The 23,731-nt window shown below is 37.5% G+C and overlaps 1 protein-coding gene and 1 non-coding gene across 2 annotated transcripts; both read right to left on the bottom strand.

Moving 5' to 3' along the window:
• Window positions 1–1,161: 1,161 nt before the first annotated feature.
• Window positions 1,162–23,430, bottom strand: LOC127792019 (ras-related protein Rab11D). Its single transcript, XM_052322300.1, has 2 exons — window positions 23,090–23,430; window positions 1,162–1,828 (listed from the first exon to the last, which is right to left on the bottom strand). The coding sequence occupies exons 1-2, from the start codon at window positions 23,308–23,310 to the stop codon at window positions 1,393–1,395; spliced, it is 657 nt and encodes a 218-aa protein (XP_052178260.1). The 5' UTR covers window positions 23,311–23,430; the 3' UTR covers window positions 1,162–1,392.
• LOC127792739 (small nucleolar RNA snoR35) lies at window positions 18,849–18,929 on the bottom strand. Its single transcript, XR_008021207.1, has one exon. It is a non-coding gene; the product is annotated as a small nucleolar RNA snoR35 (small nucleolar RNA).
• Window positions 23,431–23,731: the final 301 nt, after the last annotated feature.

Genomic DNA, 23,731 nt, shown 5'->3' with positions numbered 1-23,731 from the left:
GGTCATTTTTTAGTGTTTAATTAGAGTTAATTAATAAAAAAATTATAACATAAAATTATATTTCAAGAGTATTCTATGTTTTCAACGTCAAAAATATTTCTTATAATTATCCTAAACCTCAAAAATAGGAATTTTCTGTTAATCAAACAGTACCCACATTCTTACCTCAGCAAAAAATAATAATAATAATCGCCACCACAAGTTACGGTTTGGTTTAGAGTTATATGTTTAAATAGAAAAAGTTAATTATTATTTAAGTTTATGATAAAAATCAATTAAATTCTTCTTTTTTATATATATGGTTTAAATAATCTATTTCTTGAACCTTGTTTATTTATTTTTTATGGGTGTTTATTGAATTTCTATTTATTTATTTTTTGTTAGGTTTTATTGAACCATTTAGCAACCATATATCTAAAGCATTCATGTCTGTCTTTTTTTTTCTTTGTTAATTTTTTATCTATTTTTTATTTTACTTGCCAGCTTATGCACGCTAAGTTTCATTAAGAAAACTAGACCTAATATTAATTTACACAAGTGAGGACTAAAATGTTAAAAATCTGTAACCACAGCAATACAACCAATTTCACCTCAGGATTAATAATTTTATAACATCCTGGCTTTGAAGATGTTCTCCTACAAGAGAGAGAGAGAGATTTGCATTAACTAGCTAACCATTAACCTAAAACTTTTGAGATCAAACATCATATAAAACAACAGCCATGAACCAAAAAAATCATATAAAGTTTGAAAGCTTGTTTGGGGACTCTCAGAATGGATTCGATTCCTGGGGAAGCAGGATCACTACCTTTAAAGTGACATCAGTGGTGCCAAAGCCTACCACCCTGGTCACTCAGGCATATCCCGCAATTTACTTTCTTAGTGTAACTCTAGAGATAGGGTAACTGAGGACGCCAGTAATTGAACGTAATTTAAAAAAAAAAAAACACATTAAACCAATAAGAAAAGGCAAATATAAACACTACTTTCCTACTAAATGCGGGAAACGTTTGGTGAACAAGGAGGAGGCCAATGCCATGGAATGATCCAAGCTTTGTGCTCATTTTGGCAGCTATGGATGTCATGTTTCATTCAACCAGAGAGTAAAATGGTGAAAAAAGCTGTGTCATGAACAATAATTGATCGCTGCATCCATGACTCTGGGTAGAACAATCATTTCTCCATAATCTCAAATTAAAAACAAGACTGTTTATGAAATACAAGCACTTTGTCTTCACATTCTACAAGCAGATTAGGGCCAGCTCTAGTTTAACCAGAGGCTCATAGAGAATACACCTTGCTGTGTTTTCATGGTTAGTAAATTGTATCATTAATGTACAAAGAAACAGGCAATCTAGCAGAAACAATCGCCACTCCCATTGAATGCCAACCCTAGCTCGAACAGCATCCAATTCTCTTCCAAGCAGACATGTCGTCTTTGACGTTAATAGTCTCTCCTTTAGATGGGACATTTGAAGCAGAAGCCTGCTGACCAGCCTCAACCGCTTTCTTACTCACAATGTGGTATATTTGATTAAGTACTTCTGTGAAGGCATTGTCCACATTGGTAGCTTCCAATGCTGAAGTCTCCATGAAATATAGGGACTCCCTCTCTGCTAATGCTTTGCCATCATCAGTTGGGACAGCCACAAGGTGTCGAAGATCTGATTTATTGCCAATGAGCATTACGACGATGTTGGGATCTGTATGATCCCGCAATTCCTTTAGCCACCTCCCTACGTTCTCAAATGTAGGACGCCGGGTGACATCATAAACAAGCAGAGCACCAACAGCACCCCTATAGTAAGCACTAGTAATGGCGCGATACCTATTAAAAAAATGATTAGGAAAAAAAATAGTCAATTCAATTGAAAATATTTGAAGTCACCTTAGCACATCTGGAAACCAATTTTGATTGTCAAATATGGGATTGATAATAAGTCTGTTTCATGCTGAATATGCAAATTAGATAACAAATCACCCTCCCTACTCTGGGAGGTTGAAGAATTTGGGGCATAAAAGGTCTTCCTCAATTCTGGGAGATTTCCACTACTATTCTTAAATACCAGCAGTCAAGAAGCTTCTGGTTGAAGATTGGAACTCTGGAAGCAGGGAAAAGAAGTACGGATGTCCTGTAATCGTGATATAACACTATCTTGCATAGAAGTCATGCTAGAGAAAGTGATTTAATGAAACGGTAATATATTGTTGATAGCTGTTGGTGCCTAGTTTCTTTAATTTTAGCACACTCGAAAGTGATGTTATAGCACCAAAATATTTGAAAAGACAAAAATACCATTCTTCCAGCAATGGTTCTCTGTGGAAGAAGGGTATTTTTATGTTTTCCAACATTACTTTTGAGTGTGTTGATATCATCACCAATAGTGATGTGCCTATCTACTTTCAGGCTTTGTAGACATACAATTTGAAAGTACGAGATCTGTTTTCCAGTAGGTCAAATATGAATGGTGAGTTCCACTGCTTCTTCAGGAGCTTATCCTGTGGCGGTGGTGAGTTAATCCTGATATATCTTATCAGGCTTGGCTTTAGGAAGTTCTGGACCATCAGTGTTCTATAAAGTGGGACACCAGGTCTGTGATGTTCATGGCAATAGAGCAGAGGGAAGGGTCACAATATCACTCTCTTCAGAGTGCACCTTATGTGATGTAAAATTCTGTTTGAGAAACTAATATAAAGCACTTCCAACCAAAACAAAAAAATGAATCCTTGGCTCCTAGTTTAATTGGGTTTTGGGAAAATCATAGCTTTACATTTACCCTTTAGGTTAAAGACAGAGTACAAAAGCTAATAACATTAGCAATGCAGAAATCAAGCAATAATTGCACAAGTGGTTGAAAAAAAAAATTCCATACAAAAGCATAGTAACTAAATTGCTTATTAAACAAAAAAACAAAAGAGGTGCTGCATCATTCCACCCAACATGTTCTTGCCATTGATTTGATGAAATCCAAGGAAATGAATAAAAGCTCCCAAAAATCTTGTACAAGAATAGAGTTTATGTTCATCTAAAACCAATAACTTTGATTTAAATCCACCAAACACCTAAACAAAATTGCAAAGTGAGTTCTTTGTGCCCAAGGAAGTGGGAGAAAAAACAAGAAAAAAAGAAAAGCACGATGAGATCTACGTGCACAAGGAAGTGCATACTCAAGAAGAACAATAACAGTATGAAGAAACATTAGAATCAGAAAATTATGCTTTCCCCACCCTCTCAGGAAGGATTAGCACTACAGTTAACAATGCAGAAAACAAACCCAACTCCTTGGGTAACACTTTGAACATGTCATAGGGGATTGAGGGACAAATCAAAAGATCAAACACTAAGATGAACTCAGAGTACAACTTTAGACAAGCAAAGTTTTAGGGTCCATTCAATTATGGTTCCAAGAACTGTTTCTGATTCCAAAACCATATAAACTTAAGAGAAAGTATTTATTGAACTGGTTCTAGAAATTGTTTTTACATAACCAAACTTAAAATACCCCAAACTAGAAATTGTTTTTACCAAGTCCAAAATCATTAACATACAAAAATGAAAGTACATGAAAGAGAGATGTTTTCCAAGTTTACAGAGTTTTTGGTTTCAAAAACAGCAGCAAAGAAAAAGAAATAAAAACCATAACCAAACTGGACCTTAGCTCCTCTTTCTTCCAAAAAAAATCCAGTAATTGGATGAATGTGCCAAATAACACAAATCAACTTATTCCATCAAAATGAAACTTAAAATGATTAGAGACTTCCAAAGGATAGCATCCCCAGCATAAAGGTTCCAAAATCAAGCCCATAAAAATTAGTGAGACCTATACTTAACAAGATGGATTGAACAACTCAAAAGAAATGATAGTAACTGAAAAAGAAAAAAAGAAAAAAAAAAAAAAAAAAGAGGAAAACAAAAGCTTCTTTAAGAATTTTTACCATTAATTTGATATATGTTAGCTGGATAATATGGCAAAGTCATCTGCATATTCATATCTTATAAGAGCAAATAATATTTTACAAATTTCGATTTTATTACGCAAGCTGCAGCAAGTCCACAATCATGTTTTCACTGAAGTTATGAGGTCCCGTGTGTGAGTTAAGCAAATATAAAAGACTGTTTGTTAGTCGAAGTCTCATGAGTTCCAAGTTTTGGGGTTATAACCTAGATCAATTCCAGAGGCCTAAATGCATGTGCTTTACAATCCTAATGAGTACCATATGAAGTGTTTCAAACCCCTCCCTGGGCATCACCACCTTATCTTCCTCAATCTACGTTTTTAGGCATGGCATTGGCCTCCCACAATTGACCTGAGACAGCATGAGATGCTCTTCCTTGGCCAATGTCAGATGTTTCAAAGGTAGTTTGAGGGGTGGGTTATTTGGCATTCCCCGGTGGCAAATCTCTCTGTTGTCTAAGTGTGTTTCCCTCACATAGTCCTTTGAAAGTCAACAACTGATCCCTACAGTTGACTTTCCCTTCACTAGGCAAGAAGGTGCCATAAAGTGGTCCATAACCCACAGTCAACTGTCTCCCTGACAATAGATCCTTCAGCCAGCAGCCAACCCTTCAGTCAATTGTTCCTTCCCCACAGCCGAGGTTCTTTGGTCTCTGTTCTGGACAATCAATCCAACAGTCAACATTCCTTCAACACAACCTCCCATTCTCCCCTTAACACTTGGGCAGCCACTTCAGGAAACAAAGAAGACATCTCAGACCTAGAAGCCTCTCCCATGTTCTCACATCTTCTAAATTGCTTGAGAATTGGCTGGAACTATTGGCGGTCCTAAGCTCTCTTAGTTAGGTCTTAATCACATTATTACTTCAAATATTACTCTACAAAACCATAACCAATTTTCACAAAATTCATATCAAAATCTCCCATTTTTCTCTATAACATATCCAAGATGGAGATTAATACTTACCCATTTAATCCCCCAAAATTAAGCTTAAATTTAGTTGCTTACCTGAGACAATCCTCATGCTTTTCAACAATTGATGCAATAGCCAGCTCCTGGATGACTGTTGGCTCCAGCAAGGCATTCCCTCACACAGCTAAGCTCCTACAGTCAATTTATGGCAGGCCACCACCCCCACCAATGATCAGCCGTCAGAGCTCCTACAGTTGATTTATGGCAGGCTGCCATCCTCACCAATGATCAGACAACTCCCTAAGTCAACTTTCTGTGGACTAGCGCCTTCCCGTGTCCTACTTTTCCTCTTTAGGTCCTAAAATGAGTTGTAGGGTGTCACACTATATCTGTCTATGTCCTCCATCAAATCAAGAGTGAGACAGGAAGTCAGTTTACAAACTTGAAATTCATAGCAGGGCTCCAGGCCCAAGGAAACCAAGTTGAGATTCCTAGGAAGTTTTCCTCCTCCACAACCAATTTTCATTTACTAGCCCTTCAGCTACTGCTTCCAAAACTCTAACAGTAATCAAAACTCCATTCCTAAAACTTTTATCTACACCACAAGCCCCAAAATTAGTTTTCCTTCAAAAATTCAAAATAAATAAATAAAAGAAGATGTAAAATCTGCCAGTCTTCTAAGTTCTTCACAACCTTGGATAAGCATGAATTACAGCAACATTATTCTAAGCTTTATCGCTCTCCACCAGTCTGGGGTTAGAGCAAATACATCAGTCCTACATTGGGTGCTCCAATGAGAATTCAAAAAGCACCATATTCCACCTTGCTTGTCAGATATACCAAGAACTTCTCGATTCACTAAACACAAATTCTGCCCTACATATGCCATAAAAGGAGCTCAAAACTTAAAATTTGACCAAGTAGTCCTGAAGTTTCCCTAACAACATCCTATCTAAGATGTAATTTTCTCTTGAACCAATCTGTCCATAAACCAGGGAAACTTCCACATTTTGTCCCAAGGCAAGCCTCAGATCCCTCTAATCAATCTGATGAAAGAGCTCTATGTGGAAATCCCAAAACAAACAAAAAAAAAAAGAAGAGAAATTGATTATAATCTTTTAGTTAAAATCTAAACATGTGTCATGATCCTAGGGCTTATCCTAGGATCAGTTTGGGAATCGGAAGAATCCGATCCTGCTACAGCCAAGAATAGAAGGAAATTAAGGAGGAATTTGAGAGAATGAGGGAGAGATTAGAAGAAGTGTTAGGGGGATTAGAAGAACAGAAAAGAGGGAGATGAAGATCAAGAAAGGGGAGAGAATTTGGAAGAGGAGAAAAACAGATTTCAATTCATTAATTTCTTAGATAACAAAACAAACCATTACAGCAATCTTTTATAGGCATATTTGCCTTCTAAAAGCCTAGCACATGCTCCCATGTACTTCTAACCACTTGCTAAAATATTCTTAACAAACTATTTTATCCTATTACAATACAGGGTCATGACAATTCTCCCCTCCTTAAGAGAGTTTTTGTCCCCAAGAACTTGTCGCAAATAGCCGTTGCTCTTCGTCCAATTCCAACCTTCTCTATGCGGATCATCCTCCTTTCTTTCTTTCTACTTCTAGGTCTCTTCTTCTTCATTCTTAAGTTTTCAAGATTAATTCCAAGTATAAATTGGCCCAAAATTTCATTAGGAAAAACTTCATTACCCTCCACTACAAGGAGAGCAGATCTACAACCGTAGTTACTGTTATTGTACCCCCATTCAACCCACAGCCATGCTCTGCTGCAAAAATATCAACAACAGCCTCAAAATGCAGCAATGGGGACTTGTAGACTTGCTTTGAATGCTCATAACAAGGTTGTTTGTGAGGATTAACATTAGGAGCTACTGCAATCTCAATTCCAGCCAACGATTTCTCAATGATTGACACTTGGCCAAGTGTCTCAGCACTAATAAGAGTGCTTGAGAGGTTGTCAATTGATTGAGTGCCTTCCTCCAATTCCTTTTCCTCACTTTTTTCTTCCTCCTCCTCTTCTTCCTCTTCCCCTTCTTCCTTAAAGTTGGACTGCTCTTGTTGCAAAATCCCAAAAACATCACCATCGAGAACTTCTTTTCCCTTTTATTGGCTGCAATTCCCCTCTATTTGGACTTCTTTTTCAGCAATATCAGATGATCCCTCTGCATTGGTTGCCCTATCAATCTATTCATTACAGGTTCCCTTTGAAGGATGTAATTCATGACCAATATCCTCTTTGATGCTACCAACATCCTTCTTGATATTGTTGCTTAATTCAAAATACCCAAGCACATACTCGAAAGTCAACGATGAATCAGTTTCCCACCTTCTTGTCTTCTCCTTCGGCTTCTCTATTTTAAGAAACTCCTCTTTGTTAAAACTTCCATGATAGTCATCAAAGTATTCGATGAGAAAACTGTAATGATACTCCTTAGATAGTATCATTGCAAACTCTTGCAACTTTTCACGTATCATTTGGCCGAATTCTTTGCTCTCTTCATGTATTACACTTCTTGTTTCCTTGTCAACTTGGTTGATCCCTTTTTCCTGTTCCCTGTTGCTGCCAACTGAAAATGCAACCTTCTTTGGCTGCCATGGAGGCTCCATTCCAGCTGCAAGTGAAGCATTCTGCTCCATGTATGCTCTGCCTCCCCTAGCTTCACTAGTAGGATACCCCACTGAAAATGCAGCACTGGTTCAATGCAATTTAGGTTGCTCTCTTGCTTGAAAATTAGCCACTGAAAATGCAACATCATTCGACTGCATTTGAGTCCACATCTCCTTTTGTTATCTGCTTCACAGCAAGCACCTAGGATAAATGATTGTCTCTCAACCCTCAACGGTCTTCAATTTCTTAGCAAGATGAGCCACATGCCTTCCAATTCAATGCTTATGTCAGCGGTCACCAAAGAAACTGTTGTAAACTCACCTATGTCAGCCTCAATTCAGCAAAATAATTGGACCCCATATCCTCTTCTTTCTCTCTAATTTTCCTTGTTTTATTCTTTGAATCTCATCAAGTCAAGGGAAACAACTTGCTTAGCAACTTGAATCTACCTTTGTCACCGTCATAAATCAGCTGGTGTGGCCTCAATGGATCTTCAACGGATCTGCTCCAATTCACTCTTCTCGCCCAATCATCGACAGTCTTCACAATTCACCAGGAATCCTCGGTGCCATTCCTTCTCGCCTCAGTCACTTCGGCTTCAATAACCCACCGAATTTTACTCGCCTGAAGCACCGACAATCACCAGGCCCATAGGAATTAGATGCGCTGAATTGCCTTGGCTTTAGCAGCTTCGATGGGAATTGCTGCTCGATCAATCAAAGCCCAATTCCTCCTTGCACAAGTCGCCACCAAATCACCGTCCACAGGTTCCCAGCCCAATTGCGCTCGCCTCTGGTATTTCCGAAATCTGGTAGCAACTACAATGGGTTCAAGAAATCACCCAGATCCACTTCTTACTGTCTGGGTCGAAATCACTGACCAATCAAAGCAGCAGTACCCCACAGAACTCCGATCGGAATTTCTCGATCAAAACCGCAACACCCAGCCGCGCCTACAGGAAGCTTATTGGTCTAGTAGCAACTCTCTGGGTCATCCACTTCACCTCCGACAGACTCATGCTCGCCTCAACAATCGCACTTCAGTGGTCGTAGACCACCCTTCCTTCGTTGCCTTCCAGCAGAACCCCACTACACAACCGCGATCTCTTGGAACTTCTACACCAGTTGCGACTTCCTGGCTCGCCTGCTGCCAGGCCTCATATTCTCGCCTCAAACGCCTTCCAACTTGAAAATTAGCAGTCTAGGGTGTCGAAACTCACCAGCAAAGAAGTCGGAGGAATCCGTCTCTTCGAAAGGAATCCGCGTACAATTTCGAGTCGAAATTGCTTGCTCTCCTTCGATCGAAAATTAGTAGCCTATAATGATCGTCAGAACTCACCGATAATCACCGTCGGAACTCGAATCAAAACCACAGCCAAAGATGGACTGCTCTGATATCATTTGTCATGATCCTAGGGCCTAACCTAGGATCAGTTTGGAAATCGGAAGAATCCGATCCTGCTACGGCCAGGAACAGAAGGAAATTAAGGAGGAATTTGAGAGAATGAGGGAGAGATTAGAAGAAGTGTTAGGGGGATTAGAAGAACAGAAAAGAGGGAGATGAAGATCAAGAAAGGGGAGAGAATTTGGAAGAGGAGAAAAACAAATTTCAATTCATTAATTTTTTGGATAACAAAACAAACCATTACAGCAATCTTTTATAGGCATATTTGCCTTCGAATAGCCTAGCACATGCTCCCATGTGCTTCTAACCACTTGCTAAAATATCCCTAACAAACTATTTTATCCTATTACAATAATACCCTTTTATTGTTCATAGGGTCATGACAACATGGTTCAAGTTAGTGTACCCTCCATAACATTATAATCTTCTGTGACTTTCATTTCTATTCATGAATGGCACTAATTTTTTGCATGGTACCCTTGCCTATAGATTGTGACCTTTGAGTTCAACATATGTTCAAGTTACACAATTTCTAACACAAACTTCCTATTATTTTCAAGGTGGCACATGCAAGAATGTAATGTTATGGAGGGTCATCATCCCACCTGTGGCCTCCTAGACATGACGTCTAAGCTTGCAAGGAACCAACTCATTGCAATTCCATTGACTATTATAGAATTCTAGAAGTGAGCATTACGTAGGAGCAAAAAATCACAAAATGGGCCATATATCAAGATCCTCATATTATTATATTCCATCCTACATTCTCCATGGTAGAAGCTCTCCCACCGAAGGATATTTCCACCAGATGATTCATTCATAAAATGTATATGCAAATACAAACACACATAAAACTATCAATAGAGGGGAGGTCTGTAGACTTCCCTTGCTTTATTCAGCAGTTTTTAGACTTTTCACATAGAAAATAACAATCAATAGATAGATAACATCCTGAACACTAAAACAAAAATTTTGAAACTAATCACTTCTCCATTTTGTCAATTAGAGAATTTGTGAGCCATTTTACCTCACTCTTGTTAATTAAGTTCCCAGCCTTTAGTGTTTTGAATTTATTAGGAACTCTAATGCTGATGTGTAGTTATTTAAACCACTAAAGAAACTACATCACCAAGTCCCCAGCCTAGAATTTATGCCATACCCAGCACTCCAACAAAAATTTATCTCCCATCTCCATTTTTCCCCAGCCTCCATTATCATTCAACTCAAATCTATCATTGATTTCACTATTGCATGAGCAATATGACATTAATCAACACGTAATTTGATAAAATTGTGCAAGGTGAAGTGGTATCTTTTTCTTGGTTACAGACAAATTATTGGTTTTGGAACCCCAAACCAAAGGTTTGGATACATGCTAATCAGCAAAGCTGTTGACCCAGATCCAGTAAGAAGTCTCTGCTACAGTTTTAAGTAATTATTTCTTAAAAAAGAAATTAACTATCAGAAGGATGCCAACATGTTCAAGACTGGAAAGTGTTCAACATCATGATTAGTAGATGATGCTTGACTAGTTGAACCCCATGTAAAGTACAAAAAGTTTAATGTCTACCAGAAATCTTATTTAAGAATAGTTTCTTTAGGTTATTTTCCTGGACAGAGGACCCTCTTCAATTCCAACGTGTTATAACTAGAAAAGGTTCTCACATGTTCTTTGTTTTGACACAAGAAAGTTGGCCATGTTTAGAAGAATCCTAAGAAATAAGGAAACCTATAAAAATGGTGCATCGCCCAAAATAGTGGACACTAACCCTTGTTAGACAGATGTGTCAAACGTAAGTCCAAAGTGTCCAAATATATATATTTTTTTTTTCTTTACGGAAATAAACAAGTTTCAAGCATGGTGGGGCCACAAGCCCATCACCTGACACAAATGACTTCACATATTCAAGGTCAGTGAAAATAAAATGGGATGCAGAGTGCAGACTAAAATATTTGTGGCTTTATATTGACTAATTCCTCTCCCTTAAATTTTATAACCTTAGGAATTCCAAAAACCTTCCAAATTCTTCTTGAATGAAGGATTTAAAGCAGATGTAGAGCTTGTGTTTACACTTCTTTTCAGCCATGAAAATGCAAAATATAACAGTTAACTAAAACAACAACAGGCCGAGCCTTTTCTTTCAAGGTGGGGTGGACTACATTAATTATGGCTTGCCAATCACATCTCTCTTGACCATATATTCTATAAGACTATTATATCATATCTCATGCCTAAGAGTGCCCTACCCAGTTTTCTTTAGAAAATATAATATTTCCTATTTTGATGAAATGGAGAATATATGTTGTGTGCGAATTATTATTTTTAAATTCTCATTTAGGTAGCCATATTTTGTTGCATTAGCATACCATATCTGCATTAATGCTTCTTAACATAAAGCTAATTTTTATATAAAAGATTACAAAAACCTAAAAAGCCTAGAAAATCTTGTACCTTCTCTCTCAAACCAACAACATATTGAAGAAGAATATTAGGGATGAGACATGAAAAAATAAAAATAAAAAGGAAAAACAACACGAGCAATACAGAAGCAGAACTAAATGTCTTCCTGAAAAAGAAATTACTCTTTGAATTCAGGTGGCGTTGATGCTTTGAATCAAAGAATGAAAAGTGCTTATCATCCTGAACATAGAAATCAATTTTATTTTTCAATCCATGAACCAGTTCCAATATATTGTCAGTAATCCACTTTGTTCTCTTTCTCATGCATAAATAGTCATTGAAACCGCCAAGGTGGCAAATCTAATATGAAGGGAACAAGAAACAAGAAAACAACTAAGCAAAAATCTAATCTACAAGAAGAAAAAAGCGCTCTGGAAAAGAAACAGGGATCTCCAAGAACCAAGATAACAGCAAGTAAAATCTTTCCCTTTGCATAAAGCTTTGACTCTTTAAACACTTGAAAGCTCTTAAGTTCCTCTCACATCAAATGACACGTGAAACAAAAAGGACTCAACCTCCAATGACCATGCAACATCCCACTCGAACAAGGAAGCTCCAAGAATTCAGAAAGACAATCACTAAGATCAATGTCAGTTACTGAGCACTAAAAGTGAGGAAAATCTGCTTCAAATATCTCTAATTACTTCAAATATCAACGTAAATAGATGATCCACTAACTCTCCATTCAGCATTAAGAAAAAGGGAAATGCTTGTAAACACTTCTGAAGGGAATCAAACTAAAAATTATTGGATACTTATAAATATGTTAGCAAACTAAAGCTGAAAGCTACAAAAATGTTCATTCAAACTGAACAATTAAATAATTGAGCATTTCTTTAAGTCTACGCATCATTTTACAAGTGCATAAGTTGTTGTGGGCTCCAGTAAAATATAATTTATCGCATTACTAAAATTAGTAAAAATTGCGAGATTGTTCTTTTCATGTTTTAGTTTTCAATTTTGTTGTTTCGAATTTTCTTTACAAAATTTTTTCTTGTTTTCGAAAATGCATTTTTGAAAATATGAAAATAAACACATTTTCACTGTTTTAAAAAATTAAAAACTAAAAATGATTTGAAAATAGCAAAGAGAACAAAACCTACAATATCGATAGGAAACATCTAATGGTTTCTGAAGTTTATGAGATCCTTCCTAAAAACATGTTTTAATAAGTAGAAGTGTTAGACACTCAAATAAAATGTCTAAATAGGTAATCAGGAAAATGGGGTCATGAAGAAATGCCAGATCAAAGCAATTGTAGAAATTGAGGAAATGATGCACCAAATATTTGAGAAAAGAGGGTATTTATAGCATAAACGTAAGAGAATAAGTGTATTTAATTATTGTTAACAGTAAAATAATAATAAAAAAAAAGTAAAATTACCCATCTCTCTATAGTTTAAACTCTTAGATGAGTTTTCAATCAATATTTAACATGGTACAAAGCAAGCAGCAGTGGAGTTCAATTCGAATCTTAAGGTCAATGCAATATTTAAATATTGATCACCAATTATACTATGAAGTATTCTTGATGATTGTCGAAACAACTCATTGTTTCAGAATTTTCACCTTTTTAGTGAGTTTTGCTAATCTCATTGCTTTTCTATTCTGTATTCTTCTTTTTTTGCAAATCTAATTTCATTGCTTTTCGTTGGAAATATTCAGTACAGGCATTTTGATAATAATAAAAAAAAAGAAATGATATCTTGTTCCATGTCATTAGGCAGATAGCTCAAATGAACAATTACCAAACCCCTTTTTCTCAAATTATCATAGGTAAAAAATAAACCCTAAAATGCAGTTCAAAAAAAGAAAGCCACTTTATGAAGGAGCTTTATAGTCCCCAAAAGTTTCCAAAGCCTTATAGTACTACCAACAATGACAATATATCAAGCCTGAAACCCCATTAGGTGAGGTTGGCCATATTACCTCTAGCTTGCCTGTCAACTCTATCTATGGCCATATCTTTTGTAAGGTGACTATAATAAAATATAAAATGCTTAAAAGTACCCCTCCAAATTTTTCATGGTCTACCTCTCTCTCTCTCTTTTGTTAAGAGCTTTTACTCCATCTACTCTACTTCTAGGAGCATCTATCAGTCTTCTTATCACATGACGAAACCATCTTAATCGTGTCTCACGCATCTTATCTTTAATAGGAGCCACTTCGACCTTATAACATTTAACATCATTTTTTTTATTCTATCATTTTTTTGTATGGCTACACATCCATTATACCATCATCATCTCTTTTGCACTCATATTTTATACATGGTGGTGTTTACCACCCAGCATTCCATACCATACAATAAGTAGTCTATAGCCATCCAATAAAGTTCTCCTTTTAACTTAATTGGGATTTTACTATTACATAAAATGCCAAGCCCACTTTCCCATTTTAATCATCATGCCTTAATTCTTCGAGTGAAACCCTCAATAATTTTCTCATCTTTTTGTACAATTGATTCAAAACATGTGGGTTTTCTTTTTCCTTAAAATGACTTGATCTTCAAGCCTCACCATAACATCATCCACACTTGTATTTTAACTAAACTTATATTTTATATATTTAAAGAGGAGTGCATAGAAAAAATTCAATATACCTAACAAACATCAATGCCATCTCTCTTCCCTTTATCCACTAAATAATAAGAACAAAGGAGTTTCGATAAGTTGTTGCAGAATTCAATTCCAAACCAAGAACATTATGCTTGAATTGCAAGAACCAAACCAAACAACCAGATCAGGAAAAAAACACATGTTGATGCCTTTCTATTACAAGCCCAACTAAAAGGCATTAGGACCAAAGTCTCATTCAAAGTCCTAATAAAACCTCCCAATGCCCAATATTAGAAAATAAACTAATAGGAACCCACCTACATACTAAAGAGCATCTCTTCCAAAGGCAGTCCCTCACAATGACAACCCTTGAAAGCCAGCTATCTAAAAGAATTTTATAAAAAACTCACTTTTTAAAGCCTAAACCACTCACCACTGTCAACCCAACTAGGAAGATTATCCCACCTAGTTAACAAAATGAAATTGAAACTCACTATTTGGACCACTCCAAAAGATATAGTTTTGCAATTTTTGAAGACTTACTACCAGAACAGAAATCTAATAAGTGAGATGAACTAAGTCACAATACAAGATAAAAATAAAAAGTAATTCTACCTCTTTTGACAAGTTACTAACGTTTCCATGACGTGAGACCAGGCACAATGCTCTAAATAATCCCATCACAAACTGCTCTAACCTTAAACCTAGCTCCTAAAGTGAGACCAAGATAAGTCCAGCTATCAAAGGAATGGAATGAAACCTGCATTCTGATAACTTATCTACACACTGAAAATTGGATACATGCTCAACCAGAATAATAATGCACTTAAGGATATTGATCCCGACACTAGAAGCAGCCCCAAAAAACAAAATAATACCCCTAGCTTCCCAACACAACCACACTCACATCACAAAAAATAAAATGAAATAAAATGGACTGCACATAGTAGATGAGATACCTTTAAATTTGAATCGGCCATAAGCCTAGCATTGAGGCCAGCAATGCAACCTAAATTATCCAATATAGCAAAGAAACGACTGGAAACTTCCATCGCTGCAATAAAAATAAAGGAGATAAATGGCCATCTTGTCTTAGATCTCTAGTGCTAGAGAAAAACCTCTAGGTATTCCATCTGTAAACATAGAGAACCTACCAAACAAGAGAAAACCTCTACTTCCAAAAGCTTTCTTTGTAAAACAAACAAGAGAAAACCCCAATATACCGAAGAATACGGATCACTGCATATCCCACAATCTGACTGTGCCTATGATTTTGATACAATACACCCCGACTAGGGGTAGCCTTAATATACCGAAGAATACGGATCACTGCATTCCAGTAACTGTCACAAGGTGAATCCAAGAATTGACTTACCACACTCACAGCAAATGAAATATCATAACGAGTGACTGTGAGGTAATTAGTGGCGGGGGCTAGGGTTAGGTTAGGGTTTGTGCTCTAATACCATGTTATATGTATAAAATAAACTGTATGTATTCTTCACAAGTGTACAGTACAAGCATATATATATACATACATGTATTTAAAAAATAAATACACTAATACCCCCTTACTTATCTTATTTAACAAAATCTTATGAACTCTTAACAACCAAACCATCAGGACAAATCTTTAAGATGAATAGCCCCTCCTTCTTCAGGAATAAGAGCAATAAAAGAAGTATTAAGGCATTTTTTTCAAAAATGCTAGAGTATGAACAACTACAGCAAGAGGAAAACAATCTACTGGTTTCAGTTCATGACCCAACAAATTAGAAGAGTGAGCACACCATTGAATAATCCACTTTTCAGCAGATTTGACAACCTTATCAACACATATAGACACCCCTCCAGCAGATTCAACCCTACCCACGATAATCCTCCTCTTTATGTTTTTCCTACCATAAGCACCAATAGAACACGCAGGAGAAAAATGCAAGGACATAATCAATAAGGGGCCCAAGAAAGCTATTCAAAATATTTATGGATTTTTAAAATCCAAAGGATATTTCTTGAGAATTGGTCAAATCTTATATATAGGGAAAGCAAGAATCCGAAGAGAGGTATTATTAAGCTACAAAAGTAATGTTCGCCAAAGAAGCCCTGTAAATAGTTGGGTTCAGATTGAAAAACCTCAGATTCAATGATTATTCCATCGATCATCTCTATAAAAAGATTTCTTCGAGGTGTTCATGATACACAAACCAATGCTTGGTGGACTTTATTGGACGGAATTAAAGGATCCTAAGCTAAAGAGACTTCAAAGCTAAGAAGGAGTGTAGAGGATGAGGATAAAGGAAAAGATAACTCACGGTTGAAGATTAAATCAGTTAGATAATCCTAGACTTTTCATGTTGTAAATCTTGTTGTAAAGTTTAAATTTATTTCCTAAGTTTTAGGAGATAGTTTATCCTATTTTCTAGGAGATAATCCTAAATCTTTTCCTACTTTATAGGAGAAAAAGTAGGACACAACCTATATGTATTTTTCATGTGTTTTAAGGAATTTATTTTAAGCCTCCAATTATTTTTAGGCTTGTTTCATGGTATCAGAGCAAGGTTCTGATTACTCATAGCATTGGAATCAAGGTTGTGCACGAGAATATGGTCGAAGCTCACCAAAACCCTACCCTAACCGAAGCATCAGCCACAAGCTCTCCAAACATTCTTAGGCCTCCGTCTGCTACAACAAATCTTTCCACCAATCCAATTGATCGCCATCCTCTGCAGGTTACTCGCCACAAATTGAATGGGAGTAATTTCAAATAATGGTTTCAATCCGTGATGCTGGTAATCAAAGGAAGGGAAAATATAGATATCTAACTGGTTCTATTCCTCCTCCACCAACCACAGCAGCCACTTATGGTGTTTGGGAGGCAAAAAACTCCACCATAATGGCCTGGCTGAAAAATTCGATGGAGCCTAAAATAGGTAGGACTTACCTATTCTACAAGACTGCAAAAGAAATATGAGATTCAGTCCAAGAGATGTACTCCGACTTGAAAAATTCATCCCAATGCTTTGAGATTAGGTTGGCCATCAGAACAACCAGACAAGGTACTCTAAATGTCACTGATTACTTTAATCTTTTGGTTGAACTATGGCATGAAATAGATCTATTCTACACTGTTGATTGGGATTGCAAAGAAGACAGTGCTACATACAGCAAGATGATTGAAAAAAGATTGTGTGTTTGACTTTTACATGGACTTAACTTTGATTTGGATGAAGTTAGAGGAAGGATCTTAGGTACGAAGCCTCTACCATCACTCAAGGAAGTTTTTTCAGAAGTAAAGAGGGAAGAAAGCCGACGTAAGGTTATGCTCAATCAGAAAGCCGGCGTAAGTTAGATGGTGTGGCTGAAAGGAAAAATAGACATTGTCACGACCCAAGGGTAATTAGAAGGGCTATGCTGTATTTCTTTTACTTTAATTGTTGCATCTATATTCTAGCTATCAATTCTATTAGAATTAGGAAAGTCACATGTGAGACCTTAGGAAAAAGACAAAATAGTTTGTTATAACTACTGGAGGGGGAATGATCTGCTGCATCCACACCCACACCAAGCACCTATATGTATTCATCCCATTCCATGGGAGAAGGCATGCAAAAAAATAGAATACAACATTATCCTATTCTCTCTCTCTCTCACTCTCTCATCTCACTCAATTCTCTTTTCTCCCTCTGTTCATTCTATTCTTCTCTAAATTCTCCCTCCATTTTTCCAATTTCCAATCCAACCCTAGGTTCATGACAAATGGTATCAAAGCAGTCCATCCTTGGCTGTGGTTTTGATTCGAGTTGAAGATCGGTGAAATTACTTCTGGCAATTGAGGAGGCTTGAGGCAATTCTATTGATTCCAACTAGACAGAGTCACATAGCAGATCAAGGCAAATTGGGCAATTGTTCCCTAGAGGCTGGATCCAAGTTGTTGCATAAAAGGCAACTCAGCCTAGACAATTCTAGTGGCCTGGTGAATTCAACAGAATCGGAGTTCTAACAATTGAACAAGCCATCTTTCAGAAATGATCTAGGCAAAGCGTTGGAATTTCGTCAAATCCTATTAACTATTCAACTAGCAGGGTCGGCGACCCAGGCCAATTCAAGGAGCTACCATCTACTGGTGATCCTCGGCCAGTCGTTAGGATTGCAGTGAATAAGGAGTCCGTCGAATGTGTTGACGTAGACAGCTAGAGGGTTGCGACTATCCAAGGCGAGCGTGAGTCCGTCGCAAGTGAAGCGGACGGCCCAGAGAGTTGCAACCAGATCAAAAGACTAGTCTGACCAGACCGATAAGCTTCCTGTAGGCACGGTTGAATGTTGCAGTTTTGATCGAGAATTCCAACCGGAGTTTTGTGAGGTGTTGTCGCTTGATAGGTCAACAAGTCTAACCCAAACATTGAGAAGCGAATCTGGGCAACTTTTAAATCCATCGCAGTAGCCATCAAATTTCAGATATACCAGGCGAGAGCAAATCCAAGGCCGTCGACTCCTTCCGCTTGAGTTAATTGAGTGGCCCTTCTTTGGTTGCTTCACCCTTCTCCCTCCATTCCCAAAGCAAAGCACTCAAACGAGCTTCCCTACTAGAGCTACTTCAATGAGGAGTACTGTTGTGACGCCCCAACGTTGAAGGTTGCTGAGCCGGGAAAATTTTGCAAGATCAGTAATGGCGGGAGCAACATGGATGAAGAACCTTGAGTCCTAGGTGCAACAATTCCACTCGACAATCACTAATCTGCAGGCTCGAGTGGAATTACTGGAGATTGGATCCAATCGTACCCATGAAGCAATCATGGCAATGGATCGGAAGTTGGATTCCTCACTAGGGGGCTTGGAGAGAAGGATGAATGGAATCATAGATGAAAATTTGATGGTCATGTTCTCTCGCCAAAATCAGTCATCTATGAATGGGTTGACTTCAAATATTCCAAAAAGTACTGGGAGGTCTCTTGCCACATCATTCTTTGTTCAATTTGGTGTTGCATTCCCTATTTTTCATCATGCAGGAACCATTCAAGGAGTTCAACAACCTGTTGGGAGCCTTTCTAGTGGTCGTTTAGTCTATTGCATTGACGGATGAATAGATGGTTGAAGACGATGTGGCAGTAAGTCATGATGCTGTTACGGTTGAGAGAAAAGAAAAGAGGAAAAAGCCTAGAAGGATAAAGAATGAAAGAATCATTAAACTGATAGAGAAAGCTGAAATTGGATGAATAAGAACGGCTCAATGTAATAAGTTTCTTGGGGACAAGAAACCTTTCAAGGAGAGGGGATTGTCACGACCCAAGGGTAATTAGAATGGCTATGTTGTATTTCTTTTACTTTAATTGTTGCATCTATATTCCAGCTATCAATTCTGTTAAAATTAGGAAGGCCACATATGAGGCCTTAGGAAAAAGACAAAATAGTTTGTTGTAACTACTGGAGGGGGAATGATCTATTGCATCCACACCCACACCAAGCACCTATATGTATTCATCCCATTCCCTGGGAGAAGGCATGCAAAAAAATAGAATACAACATTATCCTATTCTCTCTCTCTCTCTTTCTCTCACTCTCTCGTCTCACTCAATTCTCTTTTCTCCCTCTATTCATTCTATTCTTCCATATTCTTCTCTAAATTCTCCCTTCATTCTTCCAATTTCCAATCCAACCCTAGGCTAAACCCTAGGTTCATGACAGACATCTCTTAGAAGTGACTCAAACTATGATGTTTACTACCAATATTCCTTATTCCTATTGGGGAGAGGTTGTTCTCACAGCTGCATATTTGATTAATTGTTTTCCCTCTAAAACCTTGAGTTTTAGAACCCCTCTTGATGTTCTTTGTGACCTCTACCCAAATACTATTTTCTTAAATTCTCTTACTCCTAAGATATTTGGTTGTGTTGTGTATGTACACAACAACAATATCTCTCAAACCAAATTGGATCCCAAGGCCATCAAATGTATCTTTATCGGGTACTCTCACTCCCAAAAGAGATATAAGTGTTATTGTCCCAACACTAGAAAAATCCTTGTGTCCACTGATGTCACTTTTTGTGAAGACCTATCTTTCTACCAGCCTCCAATCCCCTTTCTTGAGGCTCAAAGGTCATCAGGAACTCCTATTCCCTCATTTCCTTCCCTTGATCCTAATCTGCCAGTATGCTCTCAAGGGGGAGCATCAATTCCTGACAACATAGTGGCAGATCCTATTCCTTCTAATCCCTCTAATCTTGGTTATTTATCTCCCTCTAAGCCAGAAACTACAGCCCCTTCTCCTAGTCCTGTTGTTTCCTCTCTTGATCCTAGTCCTTGTTCAGCAACTTACAACCCACTATTTATGTACTCAAGATGACCTAAAGGCCATTCTCAATCTCAGCATGGTCATCCATCACTTCCAAAGGTTGGTCAACTAGAGGACAACACTGGAGAGTAAAGCACAGAAGTTCACAGCATTGATAGTGGTGCTGCAAGAAAGGATGACCTGGATTGGGCTATGCCTATTGCTCTACGGAAAGGGGTAAAATCATGTGTCAAGTATCCTATGTCTAATCACATGACTTATGCTAAATTATCCCCTCAGTTCAAAGGGTTTGTTGCAAAAATTGACAGCATTAGAATTCCAAAAAATGTCCAAGAAGCTATGAATGACCCTAAGTGGAAGGCTGCAGTTATGGAGGAGATGAATGCCTTGGTTAAAAACAATACTTAGGATATTGTAAAACTACCTTCAAACAAAAAGGTAGTAGGATGTAGAAGGGTTTTTTCTATGATGCATAATGCACATGGAAAATACAGATACAAGGCTAGATTGTTGGCCCAAGGGTTTACACAAACCTATGGGATTGACTACGAGGAGACTTTTACTCCTGTGGCCAAACTTAATTCCATTCGGGTATTACTCTCCCTTGTTGTTAATTTAGACTGGCCATTGTTTCAATTTAATATCAAAAATGCATTTCTAAATGGTGAGTTGGATGAGGAGATATACATGAAGATGCCTCCAAGTTTTGAACAAGGAGTTGGTTGTGACGGTGTGTGCAAGCTCAAGAGGTCTCTATACGGATTAAAGCAGTCTCCAAGGGACTAGTTCAAGAAATTTAGCATGACCTTAAACCGAGTGGGATATAACCAAGAGCAAGCCGACCATACCTTGTTTATAAAACACACGACAAGAGGAAAGAAAGTTATACTAATTGTTTATGTATTGTGACAAGGGATGATTTACAGGAAATTGAAAGCTTGAAACAACAATTGAGGGCAGAATTTGAGGTAAAAGACCTAGGAATTATGAGGTATTTCCTAGGAATTGAGGTAGCTAGGAGCAAGGAAGGTTTATTCATTTCATAACGAAAATATACCCTAGATCTACTAAAAGATACAGTAATGCCGGCATGCAGGCCTACTGGGACTCCCTTAGAAAAGGGATGAAAAATTGATGAGAAAGGGGATGATACCCCCATAGATAAGGAGAGATACCAGAGATTGGTTGGAAGACTAATATATTTGTCGCTTACTAGGTCGGACATAGCCTATGTAGTAAGTATAGTAAGTCAATATATGTATTCTCCTACTCAAAGACACTTGAAAGCTGTGTTTCATGTCTTGAGATATCTCAAAGGAACACCTAGGAAAGGCTTATTGTTCAAGAAGACTGAGTAAAGAGGAATTGAAGGCTTTGTGGATGCAGATTGGGCAGGATCTCATGAGGATAATAGATCAATCTCGGGCTATTGCACTAAGTTTTGGGAAAATGCAGTTACATGAAGGAGCAAGAAGCAATTAGTGATGGCCCATAGCAGTGCTGAAGCTAAATTTCGAGCCATAACTCAAGGAATTTGTAAGGTAATCCAGATAGAAAGGCTAATGGAAGACATGGGAATACCCTTAACTCTACCAATAAGGGTTTATAGTGATAGCAAATCAGCATCAGCATTGTGAAAAATCCGGTTCAACATGACTGGATGAAACATGTGAGGATAGACCGAAGTTTTATAAAAAGGGAGATCAAAGAAGGTGGGATCAGTTTGTCTTATATTCCTACCACTGATCAAATAGCTAATGTATTCACAAAAGCAGCTGCAAGACCAGGGTTTGAACCATTATTTAGAAAGCTGGGAATGACTTGCATCTATTCTCCAGCTTGAGGGGGAGTGTTAGACGGAATTAGAGGATCCTAACCTAAAGAGACTTCAAAGCTAAGAAGGAGTGTAGAAGATGTGGATAAAGGAAGAGATAACTCACGGTTGAAGATTAAATCAATTAAATAATCTTAGAGTTTCCATGTTGTAAATCTTGTTGGAAAGTTTAAATTTATTTCCTAAGTTTTAGGAGATAGTTTATCCTATTTTCTAGGAGATAGATATCCTAAATCTTCCCCAACTTTATAGGAGAAAAAGTAGGACACAACCTGTATATATTTTTCATGTGTGTTTTATGGAGCTTATTTTAAGCCTCCCATTATTTTTAGGCCTGTTTCAGACTCCATGAGTGCATGGAAAACAGAGAGTTGGTGTCAATGCACTAAAGAATAGGATCAAGTATTCACAGAGATAGATGAGGATTCAGCCATATTCTTAGAATTGTAAGTGAACTTGCTAACATTCTTGTCACGATGCAAACTCGATTGGTCCACGCATCGGACCCCAGAGTTTTCACAACTGTTGTGTTTGAGAGGAGAGTTTTTCTCGTAAAAATCCTTGGCCTCATTTACAGTCCTTGTATTCTGACATATTTTATGGATGCATATATGCACGAGGGAGCTTATACCGACGCGCCACGCTCTATAACTCACTTCACTCTTAAGGCAAAAGCTACTACCACAGTGGGTAAGCCTTTCAGTTTCAGCTTCCCTACCATGGGCCTATTGTTGTTCCTGAGGAACAAGGAATGACTAAAAAGATGCTAACTGAATCCAATCCTCATTTTTGTTCATACAGAAACACTAAAATTTCCGCAAAAGTTGATTCCTTCAAACCCACAGAATTTCACATCAAAGTTGCCAAATCTTTACAGACAACCGCTTGCTTCTCCTCACCCAAAGACCCCACTAAAACTGAAAGAAAAACATGAGAAAGCCAAAGGACTCGAGATCATAATTCATAAATTGGAAGGTAATCTCAGAAGCCCACATAGAATTAAGCCCGTATCAGAAAAAAGAAACAAAAATAGAAATCATGACCTTTCTTGGCCGGCGGTGTCCCAAATTTGAGCCTTGATGACCTTGCCATCGATGGTGAGGCTTTTGGTAGCGAACTCGACGCCGATAGTGGACTTGGACTCGAGATTGAACTCGTTCTTGGTGAACCTGGAGAGAAGGTTGGATTTACCCACTCCAGAATCGCCGATCAAAACCAACTTGAACAAGTAATCGTATTCATCTTCGCCTCTGTATCCGGCCATCACTGCTGCTCTCCTCCCGTGGTGCTGTTGCTGCGTTTGCGCTTTGGCCCTTTCGAAAATTGAAAGTGGAAATGGTGGGGCTCCTCGCTACGAGGCTGGCTAGATTCTTGGATTGATGGAGGAGGAGGACCTCGGAATGACGAAATTACCCCTCGTTGTATCATTTTGAAGACAAGGGCACCAAAATTTTACCGCCCACAAAATATTTAACAAAATGGGAAGAAATATTTTTGGTTAAAATAAGTAAAATAAAATTATATTAAAATATTTTTTAAATTAAGATATAAAATAATTAAGATAAGATTAAAAAATATTTTAATTTTTTTTTTAAATTATTTGTCAAATTTTATAGAATATATTAAAAGATATATATGTTATTTTTTTTTATTTGTAAAATTTAAAATATATATATTCGAATGAA

This window comes from Diospyros lotus, chromosome 15 (assembly GCF_014633365.1).
Source record: "Diospyros lotus cultivar Yz01 chromosome 15, ASM1463336v1, whole genome shotgun sequence".
Lineage (NCBI taxonomy): Eukaryota > Viridiplantae > Streptophyta > Magnoliopsida > Ericales > Ebenaceae > Diospyros > Diospyros lotus.
The sequence above is the reverse complement of the archived record's forward strand: the minus strand, read 5'-3'. Positions and strand labels throughout refer to the sequence as shown.